The sequence below is a fragment of the Hemitrygon akajei genome, chromosome 21 (genome assembly GCF_048418815.1).
Source record: "Hemitrygon akajei chromosome 21, sHemAka1.3, whole genome shotgun sequence".
Classification (NCBI taxonomy): Eukaryota; Metazoa; Chordata; class Chondrichthyes; order Myliobatiformes; family Dasyatidae; genus Hemitrygon; species Hemitrygon akajei.
The window spans coordinates 51,284,842-51,307,913 of NC_133144.1; the positions used below are offsets into that span (position 1 = coordinate 51,284,842).

General features: G+C 42.0%; 1 protein-coding gene across 1 annotated transcript in view; it reads left to right on the forward strand.

Annotated features, from left to right (window-relative positions):
- The window catches only part of LOC140714445 (heparan-alpha-glucosaminide N-acetyltransferase), a 366,646-nt gene that overhangs the window by 257,167 nt on the left and 86,407 nt on the right, over window positions 1-23,072 (forward strand). The window contains exons 8-10 of the mRNA XM_073025743.1: window positions 1,929-2,005; window positions 3,536-3,566; window positions 16,966-17,126. Of these exons, the coding sequence (XP_072881844.1) occupies window positions 1,929-2,005; window positions 3,536-3,566; window positions 16,966-17,126 (269 nt within the window). The remainder of the gene's footprint in view (window positions 1-1,928; window positions 2,006-3,535; window positions 3,567-16,965; window positions 17,127-23,072) is intronic.

A 23,072-nucleotide genomic window follows, 5' to 3' on the forward strand; every position in this document is an offset into this window, starting at 1 on the left:
TACATGGATCTTAGAAAAATAGAGGGCTATGCAGTAGGGAAATTCTAGGCAATTTCTAGAGTAGGTTACATTGTGGGCCGGAGGGCCTGTAAGATTTAGATTTCTATATTTGATGTTATATGTTCTAAATCTGTGTGTGGCCATTGATGCATTGTGCCATTCTACTCCAATTCCTCCTCACCACTCCTCACAGGTGGATGAAATTGCAAATACCTGGTTTAATTCCTTTCAGGTAAAGCATGACAAGCTTTTTGCATGGATCTTTTTTGGTGAATGCTCATCGTTACCTATATCTTGGGCATCTGAAACCTGGCGGAGCCCATCCCTGTCCAAGTTTTTTTAATGAGGTCATGTTGCTTGTTCGACACTCAACCCAGACACGGACGGAGAGCAAGCAAGGGAGCCAGCCGGATTCAAACTTGGGACCTCTCGCCCCAAAGTCCAGCGCCGATACCACTATGCCACATTTAGTTCCTAAATGTACACTGACAAAGGCATGCTTGGCCTCACTGATGTCTCTCTCTCTCTTCCACTGTGTCTACATTGCCTTCTTTTTGTGACAGAAGTTTCTGGGTGAGCAGAAGTTTTCTCCAAATAAATACAGGTCCTCTGCGGGCTAGGACAGAGTTCTTTTCCTGTGAGCCGTTTGTAACCTAAAAAGTTTGCAGGTTGCGAATATGGCTGGGCATCTCAGTTCTCACACTGTGGAAGATGCTTACAACTCTGCAGTCACTGGTAAATTCACCCAGCTGTTTTCTCTCAAACACTCATTCATATGTAAGCTGGGCATTTGTCAGCTGCGAAAAATAATCAGGTTTGGTCTCCCATCATAAGCTTGTTTTATACTTCTGATTCCATTCTGTTCCCTGGCAACTACATTAAAATGAATCTCAACATGCACACACTGTCCATTTCACCCATTGTGCTGTGCTTATTGACCTAAATTGCCTCTCAGTTGATTACTACCTTTATTTTGTAAAAATGCTTATACTTGATTACAAATAAAAACATAGAACAGTACAGCACAGGAACAAGTCCTCCAGCCCATGATGTTGTGCCAAATTAATTATGCTAATGATGCCTAATTGCACTAATCCCTTCTGCATACACAAGGTCTGTATTCCTGTATTCTCTGCATATTCCTTTGCCTATCTAAGAACCTCTTAAATGCCTTTTTTCTCTGTGTGAAGGAAAATAATACTATCTTCACTCTTTCGATATCTGACTGGCTGATAACCTTCAGTCCTTGGCATTTACATCCTTCTTTCTCAATCACATCTCAAAATGTTGTTGTTAAATCCATCATCTGTTACTTTGCACTTGCTTTGTAAGAAACTCTAACTGGAGAACAAGATTATCCCAGCAAAACACTGAGATGATCAACTGCCTTACTTGTTTCAGGTTAAGAGAGAAACATTTATCAAGGCTTTGTAAGAGATCTATCTCTCTGATATGGTTTTTTGTGTTTACTTAAAGAAACCATTTGGGTTTCAGTCGACGTTTCAGATGATGTTTCAGAAAATGTACCACTCATGTTAGTATTTAGATTATATGTTTGATGCACCATCAATAACTCTCGGAGACGGGAGGCGAACGATAGGCTTTTATTAGATGCAAGAGACCACCACACAACATCCTGGAGACTGAGGGAGGAGCAGTGACTCCAATCGCCTTTATAGGGGTCTGTGGGAGGAGCCACAGGAGCAGTCAGCAGAGGGGCGTGTCCAGACAGGTATATGTAGTTCACCACAATGTTGCAACCGGAAAATGATTGTGAGCCAACAGCTCTCTTTTTCAGAGTTGAGGATGATAGCGATTGGCAGACAGGTTACATGTTGGTGGACCCTCAGTTTGGGAATATGGATTAAGTGAATGGACTTGTTATAAATGCTGTTAGTAAACATATCTCCCTCTCTCTGTGTTTACAGTTTGGCACTAACAATCATGGTCTTTGTCAACTACGGAGGAGGCAGCTATTGGTTCTTTGAACATGCCCCGTGGAATGGTATTGTAATAGAAATTACTTTTTGTTTGCATTACCAGACACAGAACACAATATATAATGAATATTTTGCACTGTATTATCCAGACGGAACTCCATGATTTAGTAGTCAGGATAACTACTAACTTATACTTTCAAGTCAATTGCTAGGTTTGAGACTGGGGGCTTACGGAGAAAGTATGAAATTTTGATTTTCCTAGAATTAGGTTTTACATATTTTCCTTGATGTTTCACACCTACATTGACAATCTAACATATAACTGTTCAAGATTATGTTTGTAAAACCCTTTTGACTGGCATACTCTTTGGAGGGAACTAACGGAGCAGAAAGAGCTGGAGACACAAGAATCAGAGAATGGGCATTCAAAGCTGAGACCTGAATTAAATGCAGAAAGCAGAAGCAGGGGTTGCGTCTCATTATAGCTCAAAAACATCACTCAGAATGAACACTGGCTATTTGGGGCATCAAGAGGGGCAAACACAGAGCTGCAGGTATTGTTGCTTAGCCAGTGACTGGAATGTTTGCAGCTACCACATGACCTTCTTAACAGCAGAGATGTGAACTGGGTTGTGGCTGCATTGATATTGCTGTACTTCAGACGAATAGGAGATCTATCAGCCTCTCCTGTTACCGCAGCTAATTATTTTACAACAGGGGCGGTGGTGGTGTAAGGCTTGAAGGTAGTCAAGTTTTATAAAATTCTTCAAATAAAGACCAGATGCTACAGAATATCAGCATATAGGACCAGATTCTTTCCAAAGTCTAATGTAGAGCAAATTGAATGTGCAACTGAAAGTATAGATCCTTACCCATTAATTTAAATTAATTATTTTATGAAAGCAATAAATCAAAAATTATTTGAGAATTAATATTCCCCAAAGTCTGCAACCTGAGTCTCTGGTGTTATTGATTGACATATTCCTGAGGGTTTTAAACCTCAAGTCAATTTTGAAGGAAGCATAATTTTGCAGAACCATCCACAGTACCATCAGGAAACTTAATAAATTACCTTTGAGGGTGGGGATTGTGGTAGTGGAAGATGGAAGTGAGGCTTACACAACTTGAGGATAAAATGGACATTGAAATAAAAGTGTGATTGATGTGGAGTAAGAGCAGAATGGTTCTGCTTCTGTCAGTTACTATTCTTAGTCACTCCATGGTGGCCAAGATGCTTCTAGTCAGGAGAAGAGATGGAAGGAAAACTGATGTCAAAGATGAAGAATTAGGTGATGACAGTGATGACGATGGATGACGACAGCCATGGATATTTTCAGCAAGCTTTCAGTTTTGCCAGTGACCCAGGAGAAATTTAGTGGGTGGATTAGTGAAGGGCTAAGAGGGAATGACCTAATTCTGCTCCTATATCTTATGCTGTTACAGATTTTGAAATGTAATATGGAATAAAGATTTCTACATATTTATGATCCTAGTAAATACTTTGAAATTCTAAAAATATTCTGCTGAAGAATTAAATACTTATCTGCAATCTTGCATGAAATCTTTCATATAAAATCTCATTTCATGTTTTGCAGGATTGACTGTAGCTGACCTTGTGATGCCTTGGTAAGCAATAATGAAAATGGACACAATTTATACCAAAAATGCTCACTAATTGGCCCTTGATGTTTTTGCTATACATTTATGCATTACCTAAATCGGGAAGGATCTGGTCTTCAATAGAATAGTTCAAAACAAAAATCTACCACAATTGATGTTTGTATTACATTAGATACTGTTTCAGAAGGACTAGCTGACAGCTGGATCATTTTGACAGAAAAGATGGCAGATAACTGCTTTAGAGAAAGCTAACTCTAGTGGTAGGAAGTAACAAGATGGAGAACCATCTTCAGCTGGAAACACGAGGAAATCTGTAGATGTTGGAAATTCAAACAACAACACACAAAATGCTGGTGGAACACAGCAGGCCAGGCAGCATCTTCAGGGAGAAGCGCTGTCGACATTTCGGGCCGAGACCCTTGGTCAGGACTAACCGAAAGGAAAGATAGTAGGAGATTTGAAAGTAGTGGGGGGAGGGGGAAATGCGAAATGATAGGAGAAGACCGGAGGGGGTGGGATGAAGCTAAGAGCTGGAAAGGTGATTGGCGAAAGTGATACAGAGCTGGAGAAGGGAAAGGATCATGGGACGGGAAGCCTCAGGAGAAAGAAAGGGGCGGGGGGAGCACCAGAGGGAGATGGAGAACAGGCAAACAACTAAATATGTCAGGGATGGGGTAAGAAGGGGAGGAGGGGCATTAACGGAAGATAGAGAAGTCGATGTTCATGGAATCTGGTGTTGGAAGGCCTCTGCTGGATGAGGCTACATTGCTAATTTTGCAGCGATAATCAAAGAAAGATAAAGAGGATTTCTTTCTGGCATCATGTAAATATCAGTACACCTAAAAACATGGCACCACTGGATGATGACTGAAGTGTTATTCTTTGTCCAAACAAGACAGTCAATTGCATGAAACAATTCTGGTCCAGCAAGTTTGAGCCTAGCATTACTCTCCTCAGACATCGGGCATAGCACAGCTTGATGTAGAATTCTTCATCCACTTAGTTCTTGCCAGAAATAACACAAACCAGAAAATGCTAGGAATACTCAGAAATCTTGGGAAGAGAAGCAAGAGTCAATGTTTCAGATCAGAGACCCTTCACCAGAATTGAAAAGCTGACAAAGGAAGCTTGAATGTGTGTGGGAGAGGGGGGCATATCAATGGGATAAAACTGGGATGACCATGGGGATAAGCTGTAAACATGATTCCCCGGTCAGTGAGTGAATGGTAGGAGTTAAAATTTGAGAACATCAACAATAGAACATAAATAGCAGAGTGCAAGAATGTGAATTGCAGAACGGGAAGACATGCCTGATAGATTCAGGTTCATTTATTTATTGAAACAAACAGTGAAATGTGCCATTTCTGTTAACAACCAACACAACCTTAGGACGTGCTGGGGGCAACCTACAAGTATTGCCACACATTACGAATCTAACATAGCATCCCCACAATGTTCAGTAGAGCAGCACAAGCAACAACAGCAGAAAATCAAGCCCCTTTTCTCCCTCCCACCCACTCACTCATGCAGACAGGCCTCCACCACAGATTGGCTGTCCCTGAGCCTCTGGACTCCAGAGGACTCACAGGCATCAGGCTCCGGCTCCCCCAGTGGAATCACAGACCCAGGGCTTTGGCCATTGGTCCTTGACTTCCAGATATGACCACTTCAAACTTTGACCTTTTGACTTCGATCTTCAGTATCAACCCCTGGACTCGCTGTTGATGGATCCCAAACTCCAGGCCTTGAACTTGCTGATATGGGAATGAGGGTGGGGGAGGGCCATTGGCCCTCATGCCTTCTGCCTGTGTGTACCTCTGATCCTGGGACATGCTGACCAGGGTTGGGGGGGGGGAGCAACTTGGTTACCTGGGGGTGAATCACCAGCCCTCATCCTCACTGGTGCTTACCGATCCAATTGGGGATCACTGGGCTTCGACTCATAGAGCACTCTGACCTGAACTCCAGCCTAACCTTCAACCACCCTAAACCATCTCTTTGTCTCTAAATCCTAACCTGACCCCTAATTCTTTGCTCTGTCCCCAAAACCATCTTTATAATCCTAAAAATCAACTGAGCCACAACTTTGAAGAAGAAGAAGAAGAAGAAGAAGAAGAAGAAGAAGAAGAAGAAGAAGAAGAAGAAGAAGAAGAAGAAGAAGAAGAAGAAGAAGAAGAAGAATGCAGCTTGATGCCGTGTTAACTGGAAGCCAGTTTGGTCAGGCTGGGCATGCAAGTCAAGTCAAGTCACTTTTTATTGTCATTTCCACCATAACTGCTGGTACAGTACACAGTAAAAATGAGACAGCGTTTTTCAGGACTATGGTGCTACATGAAACAGTACAAAAACTACACTGAAACTACGTAAAGCAACACAGAAAAAATCTACACTAGACTACAGACCTACTCAGGACTGCATAAAGTACACAAAACAGTGCAAATATTACAATAAATAATAAGTAAGACAATAGGTACAGTAGGGGGCAGTAAATTGGTGTCAGTCCAGGCTCTGGGTATTGAGGAGTCTGATAGCTTGGGGGAAGAAACTGTTACATAGTCTGGTTGTGAGAGCCCGAATGCTTCGGTGCCTTTTCCCAGATGGCAGGAAGGAGAAGAGTTTGTATGAGGGGTGCGTGGGGTCCTTCATAATGCTGTTCGCTTTGCGGATGCAGCACGTAGTGTAAATGTCTGTAGTGGTGGGAAGAGAGACCCCGATGATCTTCTCAAGTGACCTCATTATCCACTGCAGGGTCTTGCGATCCGAGATGGTGCAATTTCCGAACCAGGCAGTGATGCAGTTGCTCAGGATACGCTCAGTACAACCCCTGTAGAATGTGGTGAGGATGGGGGGGGGGGGGGGGGGGAGATGGACTTTCCTCAGCCTTTGCAGAAAGTAGAGATGCTACTGGGCTTTCTTTGCTATGGAGCTGGTGTTTGGGGACCAGGTGAGATTCTCTGCCAGGTGAACCCCAAGAAATTTGGTGCTCTTAACAATCTCTACCGAGGAACTGTCAATGTTCAGCGGGGAGTTGTCGCTCCGTGCCCCCCTGAAGTCAACAACCATCTCTTTTGTTTTGTTCACATTCAGAGACAGGTTGTTGGCTTTGCACCAGTCCATTAGCTGCTGCACCTCCTCTCTGTATGCTGACTCATCGTTCTCGCTGATGAGACCCACCACGGTCATGTCATCGGCGAACTTGATGATATGGTTCCAGCTGTGTGTTGCAGCACAGTCATGGGTCAGCAGAGTGAACAGCAGTGGACTGAGCACACAGCCCTGGGGGGGTGGAGGCCCGTGCACAGTGTGATGGTGTTGGAGATGCTGCCTCTGATATGGACTGACTGAGGTCTCCAAGTCAGGAAGTCTAGTATCCGGTTGCAGAGGGAGGTGTTCAGGCCCAGTAGGCTCAGCTTTCCAATCAGTTTCTGAGGGATGATTCACCCCCTTCACTCTCAGAGTAAATGAAAGAATAAAAAATGGAGAGAAAAAAATGAGCTTACATTACACATGGCTAACTGATAAGGACTAAGAAATCAAATTATCTGAAGTTGTAAAATTCAGTATTGACTCTTGAAGGCTGTAACATGCCCAGATGGATGATAAGGTACAGTTCTTCAAGCCTGCATTGTAACATTGCAGGAGGGCACAGGTCAATAGATTAGCGTGGGATGGGGAATCAAATTGGCAATAATGGGAAGATCAGCATCACCCTTGTGGATTGAATGCAAGAGCTCTGCAAAGGCGTCACCCAATTTGTGTTTTGATCTCTCCATTGTCGAGGAGGCCACATTGTGAACACTGCTTGCAATACACTAGATTGGAAGAAGTGTAAGAGTCACCTGTTTCACCTGGAAGGACTCTTTTGGTCAAGCTGCTGGGAAGGGAAGAGGGGATAGGGCAAGTATTTTGTTCCCTGCAGTTCCAAGGGAGTGTGCCCTAAGAAGAGGGGTGGTTGGTGGGAACAAAAGAGTGAAGCAGGGAGTCATAAAGGGAAGGTCCCTATGAAATATTGAAAGCAGAGGAGAGAAGGGTGTGAGTGGTGGTGGAATCTCTTTGAAGGTGACAGAAATCGCAGAGGATGATCTGATGAACGTGGAGGCTGGTGCAGTGGAAGGTAAGGACCAGGGCAACTCTAAGATTGTTTTGTCCTGGACGAGTGGCAGTATGAGCAGATGAATAGGGAATGGTTGAGATGTGGTCTAGGAGTTTGTTATTAACGGAGTGCTAGTGAGTTGGATGTGTAACACTAGAATGATTATACTAACTTTGGTATGGACAGGAGGGGTTGAAAGGAGAATTGATGGAGTAAGATGTTATTCAGATATTTTATAATGTTGATTGGTGGTTTGATGGAGGAATTATACCCAGTAAATTATTCCTGCATGTATTTCCACTCAGCCTTCAAATTCTACCTGATATTTCAGCAGCACCTCAGTTTAATACCCCATCTCCAAACACTCAGTGTTATACTGGAGTGTAAGCATGGATTACATGAATTTGGGATGCATTAGGAGGATGCCTGGTTTGGAAAATCATTTGTGCGGAGTGACTGGTAATCAGACACTATCCGTACGTAGCAGAAGGGAAAGTGGACTTTTAATAGTTTGAAGATTACTTTCTCTGATTTGGCTGTCAGTGATGAGGGGCCATTGTTAATAAATCAATTTAGGAGAAACTTTAGAAGGATTTCTTTTAAGCAGATAGTTAGCAATTTTTTTTTTGGTGCAGAGGAGGCAGAATTGCAAACTTTAAGTGAAAAAGCAGAAGCAGAAATGCATAAATAAATGAGGGTCAGGCAATTGGATTACTTTGTGATTGCTATAACTTTTGACAGCACAAACAAGTTCAGCTGAATGGCCGCTTTCTATGCTTGTACAGCTATGGAACTTGAATTCCGAATATTCTGAGTCAGATGAATGTTCTGTATCATGAGCTAAGCTAAAAAATACAAACGGTTTGAAAAGAAACCGACTGTTAAACAGTGCCTTGGAGCCTATGTCTTGCTCTCATACAGTTTGTGCATAATAATAATTTCCTGCAATATCTTTTGCCGTCAATCAGAAGTTGCACATCTGGAATTCACTAATGCTAGTGATCCTTGTAAGAAACTACTAGGTAACTCTGGTCCTCTGTTCACCTTGAATAACTGTCTGCACGGAAGTAGTATAGTCCGGAAGAAGGATAAGATTGTTTTTGGCAAATCCTGAGTTAGTGAGGAATTCCTCACTGCATTGTTTCATGCCCAGTGACATTGATAGGCCCAGGCAAGCTGGACTAGACGGATTGTGAAATTCAAATTAGAGCAGCTAATGTGCAGTAGAATATGACGCCAGAATATTAGATAACCAAATGAAGGACAATCAGGGTTCTGTTTGAGTGCGATTGTAGTTGTTCATCAATAAAATACTTTAAAAGATTGAAACAGTAACTGCAGAGAATTATTATCCACTTCACAGACCAATAAAAATAATGAAATACATTGTAGAGCTATGAAAGGTGGAGCTTAACCAGCACTACAATATTTGATTGAACTTGGGATGGTGGACATCACTGTACGGAGCTAATGAGAACTGACTCAAGTTAAACGCAGTCCAGAACAAGTAGACATACATTTATAGAGCACCTCATCACATCTTTCAACGCTTATTTTCCCCAGTGCTTCATATGCAGTCAATTACTTTGAAGTATGATGGCTTAAAGTGTAATTGAAAAACAAAGGCCAATTGTTGCTGGCAGGATCCTAAAAGCAGTAGTGAAATAACAAACTCTTTTCTGGGAGGAGAAGTTGGGCCTTGAAGAGAATAAATGTATGGCAAGAGATCGGAGAATCCCTTGTTTTTCAGGCTTCATATTTCATCAGAATTAGATTATTGTGACATGGCAACAGTCCCTCAACTTCATGACTGAGGGAGTCCAGATTTTATCCATGTTCACAAAGAGGAGTCAGAGAACAGATTCAGAAACAGATTAACACTCAGTGGCCAAGGAGTGCACTTCTCTATGTTTGTGGTCTTCTACTGCTGTAGCCTATCCACTTCTAGGTTAGGCTTTCAGAGATGGTCTTCTGCAGACCACTGTTGTAATGCATGGATATAGCAGACTGTAATGCATGTAATGTAGATACCCACTGTATCTAATGGAGTGACCGTGAGTGTCTGTCCGTGGTCTTCTGCTGCTGTAGCTGATCCACTTCGAAGTTCAACACACTGTGCATTCAGAGATGTTCTTCTACACATCACTGTTGTAACACACATTTTTTTGTGTTACTCTCACTTTCCTGTCAGCTTGAACCAGTCTGGCCATTGTCCTCTGATGTCTCTCATTAACAGAACTGCCGCTCACTAGATGTGTTTTTGTTTTGCACCATTACCTGTCAACTCTAGAGACTGTTGTTCATGAAAATCCCAGGAGATCAGCAGTTTCTGAGATACTTAAACCACCCCATCTGGCACCAACAATCATTCAGAATCAGAATCAGGTTTAGTATCACTGGCGTATACCGTGAAATTTGTTGTTTTGTGGCAGTACAGTGCAATATAAAATGATGGAAAAAAACTATAAATTACAATAAGAAATATGCATGCAGTGTATATAAAATCAAATAAAATAAGTAGTGCAAAGAGAGAGCAAAGTAAGAAAAAAAATAATGAAGTAGGTTATTGTACATGAGTTCATTGTCCATTTAGAAGGCTGATGGCAGAGGGGAAGAATCTGTTCCTAAAACGTTGAGTGTGCATTTTTAGGTTGCTGTACCTCCTCCATGGTAGCAATAAGAAAAGGCATGTCCCAGGTGATGGGGGTCTTTTTGAGTCATTGGCTTTTGAGGATGTCTTTGATGCTGAGGAGGCTAGTGCCCATAATGGATCTAGCTGAGTTTGCAATATTTTGCAGATTTGGTGCAGTGCAGCACCCCCTCCCCCCCCGCCATACCTGACAGTAATGCAACCAATTAAAATGTTCACCCTGGTACATCTGTGGAAATTTGTGAGAATCTTTGGTGACATACCAAATCTCCTCAAACTCCTAATGAAGTATAACCGCTGTCATGCTTTCTTGTAATTGCATCAATATATTAGGTACAGTATAGATCTTCAGAGATATTGACACTCAGGAACTTGAAATTGCCCACCCCTTTCCACTGTTGATCTCTCCATGAGGATTGGTGTGTATTCCCTCAACTTCCCCTTCCTGAAATCCACAAGGTTGCTGTTACAATATTGCTCAACCAGCTCATCTATCTCACTCCTCTGTGCCCCCTCATCACCATCTGAAAGTCTGCCAACAATAGTTGTGTCATCAGCAAACTTATAGATAGTGTTTGAGCTGTGCCTAGCAACACAGTCATTGGGGTACAGAGAATAGAGCAGTGGGACAAGCATGCATCTTTGAGGTGCACCAGTGTTAATCGTGTCATCCGGTTCGGATATGGACCAAGTGCGGAGTGAGAGACACTTGTTACGAACCCTGTAACTGTGCCACTTACTAGCAAAGATAGAGAGGTCCGTTGAAGTCTGATGATACTATTTTTAACAGTATTTATTAGTAAAAATACACAAAAATAATATCAATGCAAAGATACAGATAATATATGTCGTCAATACTAAATCTAAAAGTGCGGGTATAATAATAATCAATAAGAAATAAGCTCTATCATTGTCTAGGGGATAATGTATTGTCCGATGGAAATATAAAGTTCACTCAGTTCATGCAGGCTGCAGCCTTTGGGGACAGCTGGGTTGCAGTGGTTGGAGAGAGAGAGAGATTTGGGAGAAAAACTTGCCGGCTTTTCCTTTTATGATTTCGATCCGTCGGAGTCTCATTGGGGTGGCCGTTCACTTGTGGCCTTTCATTTAGTTAAGCCGTTCTTCCGTGATGAGCCCACCACCCTGGCAAGGGAGGAGGCACACAAGCCCCCACCGGCGTTCACTATAAAACGCTGTCACTGGATTTCCAGCGTTTCTCCTGGTGCGTCTAAAGGGGTTGTTCCCCAGACCCTCTTTTATCCTTACTCACGGGGTCTCAGATGTCAATCAGGTTGGGATGATGCAATCCTTCAACCAGCCCACTCTGGTCATCCCCTGAGGACGTCAATGAATAGTACAGTACTCAATACACAATTCCGTCTCCAAGAGACAATAGCCATTATCAATGGTTCCGTTTTCGCTGAGGCCAGGACACATTCCAAACCTTGTGGATTCTGCATGTCTCTCTCTCATTTCCTGGGTCCCAGACCCGAATTAATAGCGATCTTGCGATTCTCAAAAAGGAGGGGGCGACTTTGTACCCTTCGGCCCCTCAGAGTTGCGGCACATTCGTAACACACTGAAGCAGGTCGATAGTTCACAAGCTTTAATACAAACAGTGTTAAAGGGAAAAGAAAACAATAAACACTAGGCCAAACAGTGCCGTTAGCTAAAACTCTCAAATGGAAAACAAACCCTGCACTGCAGCTGGAAAGAACAACTAAATTTAAAATGAATACTGGTAGTCTTCAGAGTCAGTTGACTCGACAGTTCAAATTCTCAGGCAAGGCTGAATGCAAACAGGCAGTGAAGAATTGCTGTGCTGTGTCCAAGTCTCGACAAGCACTATGATGAAAAGAATGGAGTTAAGTAATATCACAATGAAATAATAATTAGCTGACACATGCATACTCACAAGCACAATTGCCGTATCTACTGTGCTGCCGCATCTGTGGTTGTGACAGATCGTCAGTGAGGAGGAGATGTTATTTCTGATCTGCACTGACTGGTCTCCCGATGAGGAAGTCAAGGATTCAGTTGCAGAGGGAGGTACAGAGGTCCAAGTTTTGGAGCTTGTTGATTAGTACTGAGATCAAAGTCACTTCGATTATATTTCTTTCCCATTCTGTTGTTTAGTTTGAACAACAACTGAACCTCTTGACCATGTCTGCTTGCTTTTTTGCATTGAGTTGCTGCTATATGATTGGCTGATTTGATATTTACGTTAACAAGCAAGTGCAAAGGGTACTTAATAAAGTAGCCAGTGAGTGTATTTATCACACCACATCGAAACGTACAGTGAAATGCATCGTTTGCATTAACAGCTAACACACTCAGAAGTGTCAGGTGCCAAATCACATAAGGGCATATCACCACCTTTTCTCTGAGTCAAGAACACGTAACAATAAGGAGAAACATATCACAGGTCTCTGCACATTATTCTTAAGCTTTACACTGTTTTGCACAATTATTAACACGACTATGAATGTTGATAGCTTTAAAATGTTTCTTAAGATCTTCATACATGTTCATTTAACAAAGGATTTGGTATAATTTTTGTGAAAGAATTAATTCTAAATCTGAAAGAAAAAGTTAGCATCAATTATAGTACCCATAAAACTATTGGATAGTTCTAAAAACGTGTCCATTTCATTAAGACCCCTAAGGAAAGACAATCTGTCTAGGCTGTGTGTCTTGTCTTATTTCTCTGCAATGACACAGCTGAAGGCTATTCAGCCTATGAGTCTATACTGTCTGCCAGGAAAGCTAACCCATTAGTTCCATTCTTTTCTTTCCTTATTTCCCTGCTCCCTTCAATCCTGACTTCAGATTCGCCAATGTGTGCCCTCCACTGTGTTCTAGAAGGCCAGTCAATTCGGAAGGGGGAGCATTAATAAATAAACAACACTGCTTGCCCCTTGAACAAAAGAACTGAATATTTTACTCTGAGGCAGTTGGCTCATTCCATACATATCATTTGGACATCCGTTGTCAATAGTCATAAACCTTATGGTACAACAGTTTCCCAAGGTGAACAGACTTTTAATCCACAAGAAAACCTTTGGCCTTACGCTTCAGAATATAGCAAATGGATTCTTTTAATGAAGAATTTTTACGTTCACTATTTCAACAGAGGACTTCACTTCAAGTACCTTCTTTGTAAATCTACTCAATTGCTGAATATTTTGAGAAGGTAATGAGTGGGATGACTCTGCAGAATGTGCTGCATTGTAAAACATCTCACTTGTAATGCAATGATGGTTCCTTCAAAAAAAGGAGTCCTTGCCATTCCATTGGTCAAAACTGACTCCTTGATCAACACTCCCTCTGAATTGACTCAGTCTCCTAAGTAACCGTGTCTTCTCATTGAATACTCCAGACCTCATAACAATCTCCTTGATCTGAAAGAGCCATCCTTCTGACTGGTCCTGCGTTTGAGAGGTCTTCAATTTGCCTACTGGAACAACAGGTCCACAGCAGGTACCAATTCATCGGTTCTTCACTCAACCCTGGAACATTTAGACAGTAAAGATGCATGCATCACGATGCTCTTTATCGACTGCAGCTTGGCATTCAGTACAATCATCCCCTCAAGACTGAACAATAGGCTTCAAGGCCTTGGCCTAAGTATCTCCTTGTGCAATTGCATCCTCAATTTCCTCACTTGCAGGCTCCAGTCAGTTTAGGTTGGCAACAACATCTCCTCCATGATCTTTACCAGTACAGGTGCACCACAAAATTGTGTGCTTAGCCCCCTGCTCTACTCACTTTATACTTAATGACTGGGAGGCTAAGCACAGCTCCAGTATTTAAGTTTGCTGACAACTCCACTGTTATTAGCTGAATCAAAGGTGGTGATGAATCAACATATTGGAGGGAGACTGAAAATCTGGGTGGTTCCACAACAACAACCCCTCACTAAATGTTGACAAGACCAAGGAGCTGATTATTGGCTCGGGGGTGGGGTGGGGGGAAGGTGGTGGAAACAGAGTTCCATGATCAAGACTTCATTAAAGGATCAGAGAAGGAGAGGGTCAACAACCTTAAATTCCTCAGTGATATCATTTCAGAGGATCTGTCCTGGGCCCAGCATTTAAGTACAGTTACAAAGAAAGCACAACACCTCTACTTCTTTAAAAGTTTCCAAAGATTCTAAAAGACATCTAAAACTTTGTCAAACTTCTATAGATGTGTGGTGAAGAGTATATATTGACTGGTGGCATCATGGCCTCCTTGACTGTATGACTCCATGAGGCAGTCCTCATCCGCAGATCAGAAGTGGAGAGATTCAGCAACTTTAAATTTCTTATTGTTATCATTCCAGAGGATCTGACCTAGGTCCAGCACGTAAGCGCCATTACGAAGAAAGCACGGCAGTGCCTCTACTTTCTTAGAAGTTTTTGAATATTTAGCATGTCATCTAAAACTTTGACAAATTCCCATTGATGTGTGGTGGAGAGTACATTGACTGGTTACATCATGGCCTGGTATGGAAACACTAAAGCCCTTGTATGGAAAAGCCTACAAAAACTAGTGGAGATAGCCCTGTCCATCACAGGTAAAGCCCTCCCCACCATTGAGCACATCTACCTGGAGTGCCATCGGAAAAAAGCAGCATCCATCATTAAGGACCCCCACCATGCAACCATGCTCTCTTTTTGCTGCTGCCATCAGGAAGAAGGTACAGGGATCTCAAGACACACACTATCAGGTTCAGGAATGGTTATTACCTCTCAACCATCAGGTTTTTGATATCTAGTATGTTAATCTTCATGGGCTGAGGCCGAAGGTATTAGAGTTGAAATATAATAATGCTGTTGTATAAAATGTTAGTTAGACTGCACCTAAAGGATTATGCATATTTTTGGCTGCCACACTGCAGATAGGATGTGGTAGCAATAGAGAGATCAGAGGAGATTTATCAGTCTGCCTGGAATGGATAGTTGTAGTTATAAGGGACAATTGGATTGGCTGGCTTTATTCTCGATGGAACATAGGAGATGTGGGGTCAATGTGTGCAAATGGGATTGGCATAGATGGGCGTTGTGGTAGGCATAGAAAAGATGGGCTGAAAGAGGCTGTTTCAGTTCTGCACATTTCTATAATTCTATGGAACAAGCCTACCTTTCATTGGAAAGAAAGCTGAGTATATTGGATACAATTAGCCTGTCAGTCAGCATCTGTGCAGAGATCAGATCAGCTCAGGTTTCAATGTTTCATCAGAACTAGTCGATCAAAGCTGCTGAGCCTGAGTGCCCAGCATCTTGTGGTCTTATTTCCAATTTCCAACACCTTTGCCTTTCAGACTTTCATTAAGCCTTCTGAATGATTCTCTGTCTTGGAAAATTTTTCCAAAGCCTTTGACTGGCACTTTGAACATAACCAAGCCTTTCAACAGCCTCCTGAATGACTTTTTCTCAGGATAATTTGTGAAATGTTCAGATAATTTGATTTACAGTTGGTCTGTTTGTAGTTTCTTTGTACAGACCGAATATATTGAATTGCATTTAATGATTGTGTTTGTGCTTCTAAGCTGGTGAATATAAGGGCATATTCCTTATACAGAAAATATTAACTTCACCAGCAACCAATCTTCAGACATGAATGTGGATTGTAGATTGAATTTAAAATGCAGCCCTGAGCAATAGTTTTCCTGGAGCCGTGGACTGGAGTTTGCAGACCAGACAATGCTGGTTAACATTCATTTTGGATGTCTGGAGTATGAGTGTGAAGAAGGAAGTGTGTGAAAACTATGTGTAATTCAAAGGTAGCATTGTAGAGACATTGTAACTATAGAATTGTTCTGCTGTTACCTTTGACCTTTAGCATTTAAAATGTCATGTAATATTGGGTCAGGAGGCCACTTCCTCCAAGAACGTCTCAATATGATGTTTGCTGCTCATTTTTGTTGAATAAAACACTTGTATATCCATTATCTTCAATGTCTCTCTGGTGACTTTGTTCATGCTGCAACAGTGAACTCACAATCATCTTTGAAGAGTAGAACTTTTAAAAATTGGCAGTATGGACCATCATGCAAAAATCACCTACCACACAAAAGGACTGCTGGTGATCATTTTTTCAAAGTGGTGTTATCAATTAAAAATTCTGCACAGTCAAGTTATTAACAGCTACTCTTATCTCCTCCTTATTCTGGCTTCTTTTCCCTTCCTTTCCAGTCCCAATGAAGGGTCTCAGCTTGAAATGACGACTGTAAATTCATTTACATAGATGCTGTCTAACTGCTGAATTTCTCCAGCATTTTGAGTGTGTTGCTCTGGATTTCCAGCATCTGCAGAATCTCTTGTGCTTATGATACTCTGAGCAAGTGCCTCGTTTCCTCATAATCTTATGTTGTGTTTTTATTGTGTTTATTTCCCTAGTTTGATTCGGTGTTGTCTTTTGCTCCACACCGTTCATGCAAGAACTTGCTTCATAGTTGCTTATTACTCAAGGTTAAATAGCACCTTGCTTTTCTTTGTTTTCTGTCTGAAGGGATGCAGTTAACTTGTACCCTGTATCTTGAATTCAACTTGAATTCATTTAAGATTTGGTTGCCACGCACAAACTGCCTCACTTGTTAAATCCCATATACTGTTGAGCTTTTCACAATGGAATGTGTGCGATCAAAGTCTTAAGTGATACTTATGGTGTGTTCTTAGGTTTGTCTTCATCATTGGTACATCTGTAGCCCTGTCCTTCAGCGCTATGCTCCGACGAGGTATCCCTCGACTGCAGTTGCTGCGAAAGCTGACGTGGAGAACCATTATTCTGCTACTGATTGGAGCTTTCTTCATCAACTATGGCCCAGCTGATGGACCCCGTAAGTACACAAGCCACATTGGCACTGCTGTTCCAACTGGACTGACTCTTCCTGTGTTCTTGATAAAGGATAAAGACCTGAGTTAGAAATCATATGGATGAAGGAATTAAAAGTACAGTTGCATTATGCAGCTCGTGAATGGCAGCATCCATTTGCTCCTGGGTTCTCTGCATGTGAGACACATGGTGACATCAGGCTATGTGCTGTCGTATCAAGCTACACTTGATGCCACTTCTGCCGTATCAAATTGTGCGGCACAGCTTAGAGGGACCTAACATGTAGGCTCCCTTAGGGATTTCTACTTACACTACTGGCAAGAAGGGCTATCTTATTAAAATGGAAAGATATTTCTTCCCCTACATTAATTGAATGGTTTTCTCAAGAGATATTATGTCTTAGTTTGGAAAAAATTAGAAGTAGAATTTTTGATCCTCGATTTGATTTTGAGAGAAGATGGGGTTCTTTTGCCAAATACTATCATCTAATTTGAATTAAGTTATATATTATCCTTCCAATTTTATTTTTTTTGTAAATATGAAATGGTGGTTGATGACTTTTTAAAATACATTTAGATGATGGTTAAATGTATTGCTCCATCCTAATGGGTGGTTTTTTTGTAGCTAGTGGGTTTTTGTTTCCTTGTTAGATGGGGTTCTTTTTCTTCCCTTCTTTTTCCTATATATAATTTTTTTCCCATTTTTATATTTTAAGATCAGTTTTTTTCAGCTTTATTAATTGTATACATATTAATCTGTTGAAGTTTTGTATCATTTTATAGCTGTTGAAGATTATATATCAATAAAAAGATTCTAAAAATGAAAAGGGATTTCTACTTACCTCCTTTTCCACTCCACCCATTCATCAGGTGCCCTAGCTCGTAATCTCACTGCACATCACATCAACAACCTCGACACACCAACATTCATCATCCCCTGATTCACTTGCTTCAATCTCACCCTCAAGATCCCAATTCCTCCTGTCACAGTTCTTACCCTCTCTACCTATAACATGTGGTGATCTTCAAGAGTAAATGGAAGATGGGCCTATTTGAGCACTTGTCTGATTCTGCCATACATAATGCTATTGACCTCATATCTTTGCAATGTAAGAATCTCAACTAAAATAATTGCTATTGTTCACAGAAGCCAATGATAAGATGAAACAGGTGTTTTTTTTTACCTGAGATCCTTAATTTCCATCTGAACAGATAGATTGTTCCTCACTTTCCATTACACATAAAGCAAAGCATCCCAAACAATATGAAAGCTACTCTCATTGCATTGTCCAGATAGGCTCTGCCAAAGGAGAAAACCTGACCTTAATGCAGATGCTGTTATTGTACTCCTGGAGATGACTACTTTCCCACACAAGATTAATAATAATTGCAAAAGCCATTTGCAAGGAGAGCCATGTAGGCAGGGACATCTCTTCTTGATTTACGATTAAAAGTTACCATTATATGTCACATGTACGTTGAAATGCAATGAAATGTGTCGTTTGAGTCAATGAGCTGGGGCAGCCCGCAAATGTTGCCGTGCTTTCGGCGCTAACATACCAGGCCCACAACTTACTAACCTTAACCCATACGCCTTTGTAGTGTGCAAGGAAACCAGAGCACCCGGAGGAAACCCACACAGTCACGGAGAGAACATACAAACTCCTTCATACAGTGCAGGAATTGAACCACAGTCTTTCAGCAGTTGCTGTAAAGCTGCATGGTAATGTAACACCTAACTGCTACACCACCATGCTGTACTGTATCATGAGGGGAAAAAATAAGTAATTTGTAACCTTGTATTGTTTAACTTTGGTCTAGTATAGGGTAGGGATTTCACTAGGAAAGGGTAGGGGTTTCACAGGTGGGGTGCACAATTAGTTCTTAAAGAAGCAAGTTTATGGCTCAAGTAGAGAATACTTAATTTGTCTGTGAGCAGTGTAAAACATTAGGCACGTAAGTGCAGAGGCTGCATTAATCATTTCTTGCTATCTAGGATGCTTTCTGTACCAGACTGAATGTCGCTCAGTTTTACAAAATGACTAAAGACATTCCTGGCTGGGGTTGTCCAGACGAACATCACATTATCAATGTCAGGAATTCCAAAGCAAGTACTTTGGTCTGCAGTACTCCATATTAACATGCCATTATTGTTTCTCACTCTGGGGAAAAAAGATAGATAGTTAATCCAGTTTTTGAAAATATTGATGGCAATAATCTGATTCAGGGATTTCTTGTGAATTATGATCAGATCAACTATTTGATACCAGACAATCATATGATTTAATGCCAGTCTCAAAGGCAACAGTGCAATCTCCCAATAAAATATTACTCCCTTTAAAGGTCGCCGCCTCTTCCTCCTCTAGTTTCATAAAATGTTTTATCTTAGAAATTGGTTTAATTCTGAGATTGAGCAAGAATGCAATGTCAACCACATAGCACTGGGCGAAAAGAAATGCACAAGAATCTCAGAAAAAAAAATTCAAGATGGTGCCAGCGATCATCGGCGACATTCTATGGACTGTAGAAAATTGTTCGAAAAATTATTTAAAATATACCCCTTTTGAATTAATTTCACTGCAATCTGCAGCATGTAACTTCTCTCTAAGCAATGGACTTTTAAATCAACTCAATGATCTTCAGATCTCACAATCTAATGAAAGGCATGGCACATTTAAGAAGGTTCATTGGCAAGGCCGAATGCGAGGCAGAGGGCACTCCAAGTCAGACTGAGTCACGGATGGATGAGGTCTCCTCTGCCCATCATCTTGTTGGCAAATGTGCAGTCTCTGGAGAACAAAATTGAGGACCTAAACATAAAACAACGGAGGGAATGCTTAATCGTATGCTTTATTGTAATGTGGCTTTTCTGGGCTCAGCAGATTCAGCAGTCAAGCCAGAAGTATTCTTGATTTACAGAATGGACTGACCTATTGATTTGGGAAAGGCAAAAGGTGGAGGTCTGCATTACATGGGAAACTCTATTTGGTGCTCTGATGTGGCAGTTTTGTCGAACTCATGTTCCACCAACTTGAAACACCTAACAGTCAAATGGTGTCCGTTCTGTTTACTTAGAGAGTTCTCCTCTGTAATCCTGAATGCAGTTTACATACAGCCAACGGCCGACTATAGTCAAGTGCTTGTGACACTGCATGATGTTCTTTCCAAACAAGAAACAGTCAGTCCATCCTGACACATTTCAAATCATAGTCAGAGACTTCAACTAGGCTTGTTTGAAGAAAACCCTGCCCAATTAACATCAGTTTATAGCCTGTGGCACTGGAGGTCCCAGCATATTAGACCACTGCTATACTCAGTTAAGGAAATCCTATCTCTCCGTGCCCAGACTGCATTTTGGTTAATCAGTTCATTTGGTTGTCCTTCTCCTACCTGCATACAGGCAGAGGCTAAAGAGCAAAGCACCAGAGATCAGGACAACAGAGAGGTGGTTGCAGGGGGAGGGGGCAGAGGAGAGATTGCTTTGAGTCAGTGGATTGGGCCTTGTTTAAACACTCATCTAGGTACATAAATGAAAAGACCATAGTTGTAACATACTTTATTACAACTGCTGTAGACGAGTGAGCCCCCATTGAATCATGCAGCGTCGTCCTCGCTCAGTAGCCTTGGAAGAACTATGGTGAGGCTAGATCAGAGGCTTTCAAATCTGGAGACTGAGGGCAGGGCTCAGGCCCCAATTGCCTTTATACCGGGGTCTGTGGGAGGAGCCACAGGAGCAGTCAGCAGGGGGGCGTATCCAGACAGGTATATGTAGTTCACCACATGAGGCTAGATCAGAGGCATTCAAATCTGGAGACCAAAAAAAGTTACAAGAGGCCCAAGTGCAATCTCCAGAAAGCCATCTCACGGATGAAGTGGAAATTCCGTACCAAACTTGAATCAACGAGGAATCATTGCCACTTATGGCAAGGCTTGAAAGCTATTACCTCTTATAAAGTTAAATCAAGTGACATGGGCGACAGCAGGGCTTCGCCTCCAGATGAGTTCAATGCCTTCGATGGTCACTTTGACTGTCAGAACATGGATGAACCATCGCAAACTCCCATATCCCCTGATGGTTTTTTGATTTCAGTTTCTGAAGCCAATGTTTGGGCTGCTTTCAGGAGGGTGAACCCAAGGAAAGCATCTGGACCAGACCGATCAGCTGGGTGGTGTGTTCACTGAGATTTTTAACCTCTCACTTTGGCAGTGTGTGGTACCCATCTGCTTCAAGCAGGCTTCACTTATACTGGTGCCTAAGAAGAGTGGGGTGACCTGCCTCAGTGACAATCATCCAGTTGCACTTACATCCACAGTGATGAAGTGTTTTGAGAGGTTAGTGATGAAACATATTGGATCCTGTCTGAGAGGTAACTTGGATCCACTCCGATTTGCCTGTTGGAGCAACAGGTCCACAGCAGATGCCATCTCATTGGCTCTTTACTCTACCCTGGAACATCCGGACAGCAAAGGTGCATACACCAGGATGCTCTTTATTAATTACTGCTTAGCATTCAATACCATCATCCCCTCAAAACTAATCAATAAGCTCCAAGACCTTGTGCAACTGGATCCTGGACTTCCTCTCTTGTAGATCCCCATCAGTTCGACTGGCAACACCATCTTCTCCATGATCTCCATTAGCACAGGTGCACCACAAGGCTGTGTGTTTAGTCCCCCGTTCTAATTGCTTTACACACGACTTTATAACAAAGCACAGCTCCTGTGCCATATTCAAGCTTGCTGATGACAACAGTGTCATGGGCTGAATCAAAGGTGGTGAGGAATCAGCATGTAGGAGGGTGACTGAAAATCTGTCTGACTGGCGTCAAAACAACAGCCTCTTGTTCAATGTCAGTAAGACCAAGGAACTGTAACAGTATTGCAATGGAATAAAGGGAATTACAGAGACAGACATGAGAGAGGAGCTTGCCCAGGTGGATTGGAGGGGGATACTGGTGGGGATGCCAGCAGAGCAGAGGTGGCTGAAGTTTCTGGGAATAGTTCACAAGGCGCAGGATAGATATGTCCCACAGAGAAAGAAGTTCTCAGATGGCAGAGCTAGGCAACTGTGGTTGATGAGGGAAGTTAAGGACCACATAAAAGCCAAGGAAAGGGCATATAAGGTAGCAAAAATGAGTAGGAAATTGGATGATTGGGAAGCTTTTAAAATCCAACAAAAGGCAACTAAAAAAGCTATAAAAGAGAAAAGATGAAATATGAGGGCAAACTAGCTGATAATATAAAGCAGGATACCAAAGGTTTTTTCATTTATATGAAGAGTAAAAGGGAGGTGAGAGTGGACCACTGGAAAATGATGCTGGTGAGGCAGTAGAGTCCACTGCCAAGAAGGCCCACCAGTGCCTTTACTTCCTGAGAAAGCTGAAGAAATTTGGCCTGTTCCCTAAAACCCTCACTAATTTTTATAGATGCACTGTAGAAAGCATTCTTCGAGGGTGCATCACAACCTGGTATGGAAGTTGTCCTGTCCAAGACCGGAAGAAGCTGCAGAAGATCATGAGCACAGCCCAGCACATCACACAAACCAATCTTCCATCTTTGGACTCACTTTATACTGCACACTGTTGGAGCAGTGCTGCCAGGATAATCAAGGACACGACCCACCCAGCCAACACACTTTTTGTCCCTCTTTCCTCTGGGAGAAAGTTCAGGAGCTTGAAGATTCGTACGGTCAGAATTGGGAACAGCTTCTTTCCAGCTGTGATAAGACTGCTGAACGGATCCTGACCTGGATCTGGGCCGTACCTTCCAAATATCCGGACCTGACTTGCACTACCATACTTTCCCTTTTCTATTTTTTATTTTAGATTTATAATTTAAATTTTTGATGATTCTGGGATTGAAGGGGTTAACATATGCATTTGGCAATTTTGGGCCTGTACTCACCGGAATTTAGAGGAATGTGTGGGGATCTCATTGAAACCTACCGAAAG